General features: G+C 37.7%; 1 protein-coding gene across 6 annotated transcripts in view; it reads left to right on the forward strand.

Moving 5' to 3' along the window:
* ELAVL4 (ELAV like RNA binding protein 4) overlaps nucleotides 1-11747 on the forward strand; it is an 82309-nt gene extending 70562 nt beyond the window's left edge. For all 6 annotated transcript variants that reach the window (XM_042808256.1, XM_032997240.2, XM_032997239.2 and 3 more), the window contains exons 4-7: nucleotides 1722-1875; nucleotides 2265-2490; nucleotides 3874-3912; nucleotides 8273-11747. In XM_042808256.1, the coding sequence (XP_042664190.1) occupies nucleotides 1722-1875; nucleotides 2265-2490; nucleotides 3874-3912; nucleotides 8273-8600 (747 nt within the window). In that variant the 3' untranslated portion in view covers nucleotides 8601-11747. The remainder of the gene's footprint in view (nucleotides 1-1721; nucleotides 1876-2264; nucleotides 2491-3873; nucleotides 3913-8272) is intronic.
* The last annotated feature ends 1283 nt before the right edge of the window (nucleotides 11748-13030 follow it).

A 13030-nucleotide genomic window follows, 5' to 3' on the forward strand; every position in this document is an offset into this window, starting at 1 on the left:
CACCAACATGAGACCACAGAATGAAGTCAAACCCAGTGATTTTTTTGGCACAGTGTAGTTTTCCCTGGTTTCCCCAGGAATCTGGCTTGATCTTAGTTACATAAAAGCCAAGCGGTGCTCTGCGTGTTCTGGTCCTGGAGCATCAGAGGGGTGTTTGGGACCCAAAATTAAGTGACTTAAATGCCTGTACCCCGAAAGAAGCTCATGGGCTGTGAGGTCTGAGGTTGCTGATGCACAAAACAGTTCCCACCCCAGTATCATTCTCCTTTTCAGCACTGATCTCAGCACCTGGAGGTTTCTCTGCTCGTTGCATCTGCTTGTGCCTTTGTGCTGTGCCTGAGCTTTCATCAGTTGATGCAAATGTTATATCTAACCTCTTTTTCACATTTCTTTCCTTAGGTTTTTTCCACCTCCTCTCCCTAGCCTTCTCTGTAAATGTTAGATTTAAAAGGTTATGTACAAACATGTAAGTTACAAAGAAGTTGCCAAAAACCTTACAATCTAGAATCTTTAGAGTTTGTCTGATATTATGCAGAGAAGATTGTGGAAGCAAATATTAGTCATTAACATCATTTTCTGTGAGTCAACATCTATTTTTAGGTGTGGAGCACATAAAGACAACTCTTTGACACATAAAACACATAAAGACATCCATTTGACATCACTTGTGTTTGGGCTGAGGCTCGGGAAGAGAGGAAGACAATTGCTGAATGCATTGTATTTGTGATGGGACCCCCCACTTCCTTCTAAGACACATTTTAAGACATAATGCAGGAATGTAATGATCTGTTTATATTTAAATAAATCAAGATGAAGTGCAAAATATTCAGGTTTGTAGCTAATGCTATTTCACATGTGCTGCAAAGTAATTCTTCATGATCCAGGCTGAATACTTGCCGTTAGGCTTTATCCAGGAAGTATTTTTAATATGGTGAATGTGTGTATTCTAAATGTATATACTACTTTAAAAGTGAGGAAGGCTTTTTATGCACATATTATAATTATAAATCTGATTCATAGGTAGAAGAGCAGTCGAGAGTCTTGATTTAATAATTTTCCAACAGCATACATGCAGTGCCTCAGCTAGATTTTGTTTGCTTGGTCATAATATTTTATGGTTTGGTTCTGGAATTACAGTGCAAGGGAACTTCTCTTGATAAATTGCAGATATGACAATGAGTGTCAGTATACAGTTCCCTGAGCAGATGTTCGTTTAGTCTAATTTCACCAGTACTTTGCTGTTCATCCAGAACAGATCTTGCCAGCTCAGGATGAAAACACAAAGAGATAGCACAAAAGATCACTCTGCAAATAACCTGATCTCTTTCAGACACTCGGAGGGGGGAGGGAAGAAAAACATGCTGGAACCTCAGCGTGCTACCTATGTGCTAAGGTTATCACACGTTGGATACAGAAAATCATCCATACACCCACAACCAATAGGGGTAAATTTACAGAGCTGTGCGTAGGAAGTTGCATGTTAATCTACCTCTGAACAATAGTTATTTTATGACTGCACTTAAAGAACCCTTGTGTCTGTTTTTGAGGTCTCTTTAGCTCTTCCTTTGTTCTTCCAGCCTTTCCTGGCTTTGGTTTTGCAGAACAGGTAGCATCTGAACTCAAGGGCTATTGCCTGTGAAAGAAGAGAAAATAATCTGTTTAAAATGCAAAGTGTGGCTCTGGTTTACTAATCTGTCTTTATCCTTTTCTTCAATCCACAGGTGTCATATGCCCGTCCAAGTTCAGCCTCGATCAGAGATGCGAACTTGTATGTCAGCGGCCTTCCGAAAACAATGACCCAGAAAGAATTAGAGCAGTTATTCTCACAATATGGGCGTATCATCACCTCACGGATTCTGGTTGATCAAGTCACAGGTTAAAAGAAAACTTCTCTTGATATATGCATGTTTCTCTGGAAATAGCAAAACTGCAAATACTTGCTGGCAGTTGGATTTTAAGCCATTAACTTTTAATATAAAATGTGGTACCTGGTTCTTTAAGTATAACTGTTTGCAGGTATAAGTGCTTCTTCTTTAATGATGGATCTCAAAATACAGAACGTTGCTTGCTTAAAATCATTATATTAATTATGATAGGGGCTGGTTTGGGAGAATACAGACGGGGAAGAGCATTTTTCTTTATAGACTTTCCTTAATTTGCAAGCCATGTGTTCTGAAGTCAAAACCAACACTCAGTTTATGTTCATTACATAAATGAGGCTGTTCCTACAAATATTCATCTGTTCACATGTTTTTACTTCTCAGGGGTTTCTCGAGGTGTGGGATTTATCCGTTTTGATAAGAGAATAGAGGCAGAAGAAGCCATAAAGGGACTAAATGGCCAGAAGCCTAGTGGTGCTACAGAACCAATTACTGTGAAGTTTGCCAATAACCCCAGCCAGAAAACAAGCCAGGCACTCCTTTCACAGCTGTATCAGTCTCCCAACAGACGCTACCCTGGACCACTTCACCACCAGGCTCAGAGATTCAGGTAATTACCTGGAAAAGAACTGAAGTTCCACCAGTGACGACAATGTGGGGCAGGTGCTGCGCAGGAAAATATGCTTTAGTTGCATAGGCTGACCTGATTTTCTTTGTAAAATTAAATATTCTTTCCTGGAGAATGAGGAGGAAAATCTGCTGACAGCAGTAGTCATGTTGTATTTACTAAAACAGCTGAAGTACTGTACAATCAGATCTCATGAAGGCTCAGAAAAAGGGAGGACAGAATAGAGTTACACTGATAATCAAATGAGCAGTGACTATCCTGTTCTTTCTCATTTTTTTGGTAATGCTCTTATTTTCTGCTATAATATTACAGTTTTGATGCAGCTTAGACTCTGATGTTTATGACAGTGGATTGGTAGCAGGAAGAAAGCTGAGTCTGTTCCAGTCAGCAGCAGTATCATTAAATTTATTAGCCTGAGATATCTGCTCTTAGTATAAAGAGACCTTGTATTAGTCTTTGGTGTGATTCTTCAGATACTTCTGGGAACGTTTTATGCTTTACATTCTGAATAGACTGTTTCCATCTGATACATAAGCCAGAGTTAGCAATACTTGGATGTTCTCATTACTTTTATATTTCATAATAATTTTCAGGCAACCTAGCATTCATATAAAAAGTCTGCCTTTAAAACAGAAAAACAAACTCAGACACGTTTGTGTAACTGAGTTGCATACTGGCTTTAGAGAATTATTCAAAAGTAATTTTAGTTTTTCATTGCTAAAAAGTACTGATGAATTAAAGATTGCAGAAAAGTCAGTCATCAGATACCTTAAATTTACACTTGTCTTTGGCACGCAGCTGTATCCATTGAGGTTATCACTGAATGGATAGAAGGACTTTATTGTGCTCCCCTGGAAAGCAGATGATTATATTCTGCAAAATTCAGTGGTCGCTTAGATTCAAATATCATGTACGATTAATACTAGATATATGTAGTGTAGTGGGGAGGATGTGTTATGTTAAAGCATTAAAATCAGTAATTTTTCTAGTTCCGGCTATTTTGGGTTGTAACCTTTTATTTCGAAGTTAATTGTGAATATAAGGTGAATAGTTGAATTATTTGCAAAAATTTCGTAATAATATAATCTAAAAAAGACAAATCAGAAGCAGATTTTCTTTAAAACCAAACCTTGGAAATGAAGGTTTTCTCTAAGACAAGTGAAAAAGGGCTTTAAATGCTGTGGTGGAAATTTAAGCACAACCTCAGACTTAACAAAGCAGGCCGGGAGTTGTTAGGCTCCTTAGATGTGTGGGAAACTTGTTGAACGTTTCTTCTTTGAAAATGGAACGCTATTAATAATAGTTCCATTGAGCGATCTTGCCATCTGTGAGACATTAACCCAAAGACCCTCCTTCTCTTTTCAGGCTGGACAATTTGCTTAATATGGCCTATGGCGTAAAGAGGTAATTAGAATTCCACAGATTGCCAGATGTCCGTGTTGGCACAGATTGGTGCTACAATTTATTTTTTTTAATTCACTAACTTTATTTTTTTTTTAATTCCTTCTTTTCTTCCACCAGCATGTCAAATTCTTTTTAAGTTTGGACTTCAGTTGGTTTTGTTACTTTAAAGGCCACACACGCAAATTCTGTGGGTTTTTCTTTTTTTTCAACCTTTTTTTATTTACAGGTGGGCTTCTCAAATGGTTTAGGTGCAACGGCTACAAGCATTCAAACTGCAGTTGCCCTGCTAAATGGTGCTTTTTCCAGAATCAGAAATATTAACTTGAGTTTTTAACTAATTTCTGATCTGATAATGGAGAATTTAAGTCCAAAAACAGAATTACACTGCTGTTACCTAAATCTTTCTTCTACATCTGGCTTCACGAGTTTGACTTGAAAATATAGCTGCGTGCACCTTAATCAGCCCTAAGTTTTTGTTACAGGTTTAATACTTCGAAATTTTCTTGGTGCTTGAGATTTCTTTTTTGCTTAAAATAGTTCTGTGTTGTATGTATGTGCGTGCATGTGTGAAAGCTCAGCTGATTTGTAAACATTTACGCTGTTTCATGAGTATGTTCAATGTTTGATCTGATAGCTAAAATGAGTTGAATGCATTAAGTGTTTCTTCTAATGGCACACATCAACGCAAGTGAACCTTACATCAAAATAAAGGTGTAGTTTTATTCCTGATGTTGCTGTAAGAAGTCCAGCTATCCCCCACAATTAAGACGAGAAAATACTTCTTAATCTTCTGAAATGGTCTACTCACCCCACTTGAAAAATATTTGAGCTCTTTTTGAAGCTTATACTGTAAAACGGTATGGTAAGTATATCTTTACACTAGCTAGTAGTGGACAGTAACATGGGTTTTAACTACTGCCATGGTAGCTATCATACAAGTCACCAATCTTGACACTACTTACGAAAGCAATAGCCAAAACAGAGGCAGCATATCTTCTCGGAAGTGCTGCTTCTGGTGTTCATTGGTATGTTTGTTACATCTGCAATATCTGTAGTGGTGATGGTGATACGATGAGTCAGAACTTACTATCTCATTTTATCGCACACCACTTTGGCGTTCTCCCCTCTCATTTGTTTCTTGATACATTGCCAGAAACCTGGCAAAACTCTCAGCCTCGGGTATCTGTCAGGTACAAGTCAGTATCACAAGGATGGGTTTGTTCTAGGAGTCTTCCCTCGGTTTTTACTGCTGCTGCTTCTCCAGAATTGCAGTGCCATGTCGTGCAGGACAAACAGGGCTTAGTCTGAACTAGCAAGGGTTTGAATTCCGATTTCATGACCTGCAGAGGGGAGAGCAAGTTACCTGCTATCATAGGTTATGTGTCTGCTTTCGTAATACTCAGTCTGCAATGTTAGTCTTAAATCACAACGGTGTTTAAGTCTGTTTGTAGGCATCTTAAATTAGTTCTTATTTCCTCCCAGAAAATCTCAGAAACTTGTACTTGCATGAGCAAACCCTGTGTTTACCAGGTGTAAGGTCACCAAAAGAAATACCGTATTGATAAAAATTTCTGAAACTGTCTCAAACATCCATAGGACAGCATTCCTGGGTTTGCGGGTTGGTTCTTTCCTTGTGTTAAATATACAGTACTGATGGAAAAAGATGTGCTGATGTGGAACAAAGGTTTTGTTGACACTAATTTCAAATCACTTGCTAGTAGCAAAGCTACTTATGCAATAGTTACCTTGAATTTGTGTCAATACCCTTGCACTAGTTTCGTGCACGTTTTCTTGGATTTACAGCAGCTCCTGTGTTGATGGTACATAGGTAGTTGAAAGCTGCATAGCTCCTAAAGGTTTCTAGGGAGAAGCTGCTCTTCAGTGAACTGTATGAAACTTTAACCCTTTACGTCAGTGCAGTATTCCTTAAAAATGCAAAACTCTGTAGCACCTTGTGTGCCATTGTACAGATTTTACAACAGCATCACTTACTGGGTAGTGTTTACATTGGAGTTGTACTTCACGTTAAATTTAAGCATTGCAGGAGAGGAGTGCTTCCTGGCTCACGTAGGTTACTAGCACAGTTGTCACTTTCAGAGCCATTGCTGATATCCTGTGTTGCAAATTTCAGAGGTTGAGGCTGTTGGCTTGTGCAAGTTCTTGGTCCTGGTTGCCTTATTCACACTGCCAAACGTGGTGGAGGAGATGTATAGATTGGCCTTGTCCAGCTGTCTTTATTTTCAGCAACTGGGAAAATACTGTGGGTTAGTGCTGTGCTGAACTGTTACAATAATGTTAGTAGTTTTGGTATGCAGGAGAGACACTAGATGATGAGAAATAGTCTTTGCGAAAGTGAAGTTCAGCTAAAAAACTGAAACATTTTTAATAAACTGTCTGCAAACCTGTATGTATGTCTGAGGATCCAGTGCTGTGAGCATTTGAACTGCTAACTTACAGTGTAGCTACACCCCAGTGATGTTCCTCAGCTTAAGTATATTCCAAGTGTCTTTTTTCTTGAATATACATATAAAGTGCTACCAGGAATCAACAGAATGGTGAGCAGCCATCAAGCAGTGTAGTTTCTTTTATGGTTATTTAATCTATACTGTATAATATTGTGCAGATTGCTAAATGTGTGTGTGCACTTTTTACAAGTGCGAGAGGAGAAGTTTTGGAGAGCACAAGAGCTCACTCAGCAGCACTTAGTCCCCCCCTCTCCATTTGCTCTGTCATCACTCAGAATCCTGAGGAATTATTATTCAGTTCTGGTATTAAAACTCGTCATACTGAAGGAACATGTGAAACTGGATTTTTAAGACATTTCCTCTGTGCAGTTGTTATTTTAAAACATATCCCAAAGTGTAGCTTGAGAAAGCATGTCACTTTTTTTTTTTCAAACTGATGAAAGGAAAATTATGTTGATCCTGAGGGCTGATACTGCTTAACATCTTCATTAATAACCTGAGTCATGGACTGCAATGCGCCCTCCTTGCATTAATGGGTGACACTAAATTGGTGAGGGAGCAGGGGCAGCACTGTGCTGTTGGCCACAGCTGCCACAGGGGAGACCTTGACAAGCTGGAGGAAAGCAGTGAAATTCAGGAAAGGCGAATGTAGAGTTTGGCCCTGGACTGCCATCTTCAGCTACCTACAAGGGGCATTGGGAAGAAGATGAAGCCAAGCTCTTCTCGGAGGGCAACTGCAAAAGGACAAGAGTCAACAGTAACAGGATGTGTCAGGGGAAATTCAACTGAGTATAAGGGAAAATTATCCCCAGTGAGGATGGTGGAGCCCTGGAGCAGGAGCTGAGTTCCCATCCTTGGAGACTCAAAACTTCCCTCTGCAAGGCCACGAGCAGCAGATCTAATCTGAGAAGTTAGCCTCGCGCCAAGCAGGAGGGTAATCAGACAACCTCCATAGATCCTGCCCAGCCTCTGTTACTCTGATGCTTCTGTGTTCATAAACATACTGCCGGGCTTTGGCTTCCCAGTTCAGGTGTTCAAGTTACAGAAAACAGGTCCAAAAAGACAGTTGCAGGTGGGGCAGAAGTTAGGGTGCTATATTAGATTTCTAGGAGCTTGTGTCTATCCGAAGAACCTAAAAGCCTGTCATGATCATGAAGTCTTACAGTACAAAGGTATTAGTTGACATGCATGTTAATTATATTTATGCAGTGGTTTACTTGCTCCACAATTGCTGCATAAATCTTCTTTAATAAGTGGCCAGCTTTAGGACTTCTTTATTAACTGGATTTTTTTCCCAGTGTATGTCAATTAAGGACTATGTTAGGAGGAGAATTAAAATTTACTACTTAGACATCTCTCTAAATCTAATAGTATTTTTAGCTAAAGAGGCTACTGTTACAGCTGAATCCTGACAATGGCATTTCATATTAATCCTCAAAATAAGTCTTAGAGTTTGTTTGGGTGTTTTTCACTGCAAACTAATAGGAGATAAAGCATTAGATTTCCAGTGCCCTGAAACTATATTATTTTAGTGGTGGGAATAAGTGGCAAATTCCTACAGGCCTTTTTAAATGAACTCATGTTTATAGCAGCATGTGCAGGCCCTTTTTGACTTAGATTATCCTTAAGCATTTCTTTTATTAGATCTTTGTATACGTCTAAGTAGTGCTTAGCCTTGAAGGGAGACGCATTTGTGCCTGGATTTGGTCTGTTGATTTAGTACAGTTCCCCTGCACTTAAGTAGGAGCTAGAGACCGAGGGTGGTTATGTAGTCATCTTCCAGGGATAGGATCAAGAACCTTCATTAACACTGGCTTACTCGTTTTAAAGTCTTGGTTCCGTGTAGCTTGTGCCAAGAGATATATTTAGAATAGACCCCTCTTTTTACTTGGTAGGTTTTCTCCGATCACAATTGATGGTATGACGAGCCTTGTCGGAATGAATATCCCTGGTCACACTGGGACTGGATGGTGCATCTTCGTCTACAACTTATCTCCCGACTCGGACGAGAGCGTGCTGTGGCAGTTGTTTGGTCCCTTTGGAGCCGTCAATAATGTCAAGGTGATCCGTGATTTCAACACCAACAAGTGCAAGGGATTTGGCTTTGTCACCATGACCAACTACGACGAAGCTGCCATGGCGATTGCCAGCCTTAATGGATACCGTTTAGGAGACAGAGTATTGCAAGTTTCCTTTAAAACCAATAAAACCCACAAATCCTGAATTTCATATCCTTACTTACTAAAATATATATATAAATATATATACGAACAAAACAAAAAAAAAAACTCTTCAAGGCTTATATTCAACCATGGACTTTATAAGCCAGTGTTGCCTAAGTATTAAAACATTGGATATCCTGTGAGGAACAGGAAAGGATTTTATAATGCTTAGAAAAAAAAAAAAACCTTTGATGCATTGAATGTTCTTTCATAGCTGTCGTTGTTGAATATAATATACATAGATAACAATGTGCAGGGATTTTTACCCGGCCAGCTAGTTTTACTACCTTCCTTGAAGGTGGGTCTTTTTAAGATGACCATTCACTCATTTGAAAAAATAATAAAACAAAAACAATTTTTACAAACTAATGGGATTAAAAGTGAGAAAAACGATTTTTGTTTTCTTTTCTTTTTTTCAAAACATTGATTGAATTAGATTGGTAAACCCCCCACATAAATTAAAGAGGAACAATAAAAATTGCAAAAAGAAGAACATAATTTTGCAACTTTTTTTATTTTTCCTTTTTTCTTTTGTATCATGTGAACTAAACAGTCTTCTGTTAGGGAATGGGGTAAAGGGGGATACCTGATGACATAACAATTTAAATAACATTAACAATGTTGCCAAAGAGGTGGTCTCTTTGCTGAAAATGGGTTTCAAGAAAAATCTATTTTTATAAAATATAAAGAATTTTTACAAGAGAATCTGGATTTGAGAAAAAATATTTTGACTGGCTAATTTAGGGGAAATTGACAACTTTGTCATGTTCATACTGCACTGGTAACTTTTTAGAGATCAAGATGTGTGTTTTAAACTGGATTAGTAGATTGTTTTTTGAAGGATGGGCTACAAACAGATGATCTTCGTATCTTTTCATAGCATGTAATAAAAATATTAAATACAGTACGGGAGAGTGTTCTTCCCAGGCACGCAGTTACCCACAGTCAAAACCCAAAAGCAAGGAGATGAGTTGCAAGACGGTTTTTCTTTAAGTCATCAGTATGGGATATCAGCAGAACAAAAGTTAAAAAAATTAATTTTTTTGATCAAAAACTTCCTTGGTTTGAGCAGTAGGTGCTACAAAATTATTTACATATCTTAGTATCATAGTTAAATGTAATGTGTTTAGAAAAAATACATTTGCTTTAAATTTGTTAAGAATTTTCAAATTCACTTTATAGCCCAAGCTAATATAATTGGGCTGTGTTGGCACATTTGGAACACTGTTTATGTTGCTTGAAACACTTATTTATTTAATTGCCGATGTGATGCATATGGCCAAAATCAAATATAGCTAGTTTGGCTAGTCTACTTATTTGTTTACTTAAACTATGGGAAGAAGCATATTATTGTGTCATTTTGTTGTGTGTGTATGTGTATATATAATATAAATATATATATATATAAAGTTATTTTTTCTTTTGGTTAATTTATTATAAGTTGTAACACTTTGCTAGTTTTGTTTGTATATGTCTTAAAATGTTTTCTTATGATACTTAAGTGACAGAGGTATCAAGGTAACTTGTGTAGAAATATTGTTTGATATATTGTCATGTTTGTTGTGAATATTTTTTCTTACTGCACAGTAGAAAAGAAAACAACTGGGTCTTTATTTTAATGTAATTCAGATTGGGGAAAACAGAGCTAAGGGAACAAAATGACTGAGGGGGTGCTCTCCCATGTCCAGTGCACTGATCATTTTAGTATGTTTGTGCTTTGTATGGTTATATATTTAAAACAAAAAAGGGTCATGCTCTTCCCTGAGTACTAGAAACAGTTACTCGCTATGCATAATCTAGTTGATAGTTAAATTTGCTATTGCTTTTCTTGTCTTGTTATATAAAATCTTTTCAATACAAGTTTAGTCTTAATGGTAATAAAACGTTATGGTTATTTATAACTTGTGCTTATTTTGTGCATTTTTTCCATGCTATACCCACTAACTGCATGTAGACTAAGTATTGTTTTTTTCACACTGAAGAGGCAAACTTTTGTAGTAGACAAATAACTAAAGCAAAGGCTGCATCATAATTTAATCAGTTTTTTACTTTAACAATGTTAGATTTTAGTTTAAAGGAACACTCATTCAATGTTCAGGGAAACCTTTATACATCATCTGCTATGAATGAGCGCAGTTTGCTGGGAAAGTTTTGATGCATTTGCTAAGCATTAGTGGGGAAGGCATGTCAGAATCTTTTCTCTACGATGTGTTTTACTATCTGAATAATAATAATAATTTAAAAAATCTTTCTTAGGACCAGGCAGTTGTATACTTTAGTTATAATGAATGACTTCATGTTAACCTTGCTAGTTTAGATCATTTCTGAGGGAAAGTATTGTAAATGTTTTTTTCATAACCTTGTTGTGTTTGAATTATTTGTACTTTAATTGTCCAGACAATAAATGAAAGTGTGTAGAATGGCTATGGACTTTCCACCTTTTTAACTGTGTTCAGATGTTTTAGTAATCCCAGCTGCACCTCAAATGAGGTAGATGTTAGAGTCTGATTTCAGAAGCAAGGTCATCAAGAGAGAAACATACTAGTCAAACCAGATTGAGCATATTCATTATTTGTTTTTCTTTCTGAAGGTTAGAAAGAATGGGCCATTTATTTTAAGATGTTGAACACCAAATACCAAACTGTAACTGTATCTTTGTTTATTTGATTGTGAAAGATATTGAAGGATTTCTACTATATACAGTATTTTTACACAGTGAAAATATTAACTCAGTCAACATCAACACAAGTAGTGAGCAAATTTCAGTGTTAATACAGTTTTTAAGACATCATTTAGTTTGACTTTTCTATGAATATGCTATGAATGTCATGCAATATGAAACAGTGTACATATCTGCTGTACAACAGTATATATGGTCACATTCCAAATTTGATTCTTTTCACCATGTGTTATAACTGGAGTTGATACTTCTTTCACTTGATCTGTTTGAATCCCATTAATACAAATATTCACTTCATGTTTATGTTCTGTAACATTCACTAATCGAGAAAATATGTACCTTGTAAAACTGCAGCATTGAATTTCGTAACTGAGCTTAGGGAAACTATATCAGAGGGCTGGATGGACTGTGTGGTTCTTCAGCTCCTTCACCTATTAATAAACTCGTGTTTTTGTGAGATTAAGTTAACATGTTGGTTATAATAATTAATTTCAGGCCATAGTATGAGTTTGTTCTTAAAGTTACAGCTTGCTTAATTCATCCTTAAATCAACCTGACCATGCCATAGTAAAATGTAGAAGTTAATAATTTGCTGTGTTTAAAGGCTTGGCTCTGAAAAATACCATCCTTCCATCTATCTCATATGTATATACACATGCTTTTGATATACATATATACATACACTGTACAACATACTGTAACATACACCAGCCCATTAAAAAAGAAACCTGCACTTTCTATTTCAGAATGACCCATAGTAAATAGTGTTTGTTAGAACACTATCTGCATTTCTAGCATTTGTTAGGTTCGTCACCTAATTTTTTGCTGGCCTTTCTTCTGCGTACCTTACACTGTCAGAATAGTGAGATGAAAATCCTCACACAGTCTAGATCTTCTTAAGACGGAAATGTGAGACTACATGTGGGCATTTTGCTGTTGACTTCAGAGAGGCCACTTTAAATCCAGATTATTTCCCCACTTCCACTTAAAGGTTGGCTGCTGATTCACATCTCACTCATGTACGGTGTCTGTTTCTCCATTCCCTACTGCCTGCAGGAGTGAGCTTACTGCTTGTGTACATGTGTAACACGAGCAAGGACTCTGGTCCCCTCGTGTGCCAAGTTCAGTCCCCTTTTGAGAGCGTTACGAATGAACACTGGGTAAGTCACAGATGGGCCCTTGGTTCACTACACTGATTCTGTGTAGGCATTTTTAGAAAGCCTTACTGAAATATAATTTCTGCCCAGCTGGGATCAGAACCAAATTTCACTAACACTCATTCAAAGTAATCAAGTTTTATATTTCTTTCCTGAAAGGGCAATCACTCTGCAATTAGCAAGCCTGCTGCATAAATGGAAAATCACCTGGGGGAGGGTGTTTCAAGTGCATTCACTTTAGATTCCACTTTAGCCTACCTTGGGCACAGTAATGGGCTGTGAATGAATGGAGAGGTGAGTGTATGTTGGAAGTGATGGCTGGTATATTCAAGATAGCAGTGAGCTACTTTTAGATTTTTACTGTGGGAAGTTAGCTTACCTAGTGATGCTGAATTTGTAGCAACCAACTGCAGGCAAAAATTCCGGTGCCAGTAATGGTCTCCATTGGGCTGGTTGGGCTGGGGGACCTGGGTGCACTGCACATTGCAGCAGCTGCTGCCTGGATACGTGTGTCAGCCTGAGGATGACTCCGGGGGAGAGGCACGGGGGGAAGGTGTCTCCATCCCCGGCAGCAGGAGCTGGGCATAACTGTTA

This window comes from Tyto alba, unplaced genomic scaffold, assembly GCF_018691265.1.
Source record: "Tyto alba isolate M040663 unplaced genomic scaffold, T.alba_DEE_v4.0 Super-Scaffold_1000006, whole genome shotgun sequence".
NCBI lineage: Eukaryota > Metazoa > Chordata > Aves > Strigiformes > Tytonidae > Tyto > Tyto alba.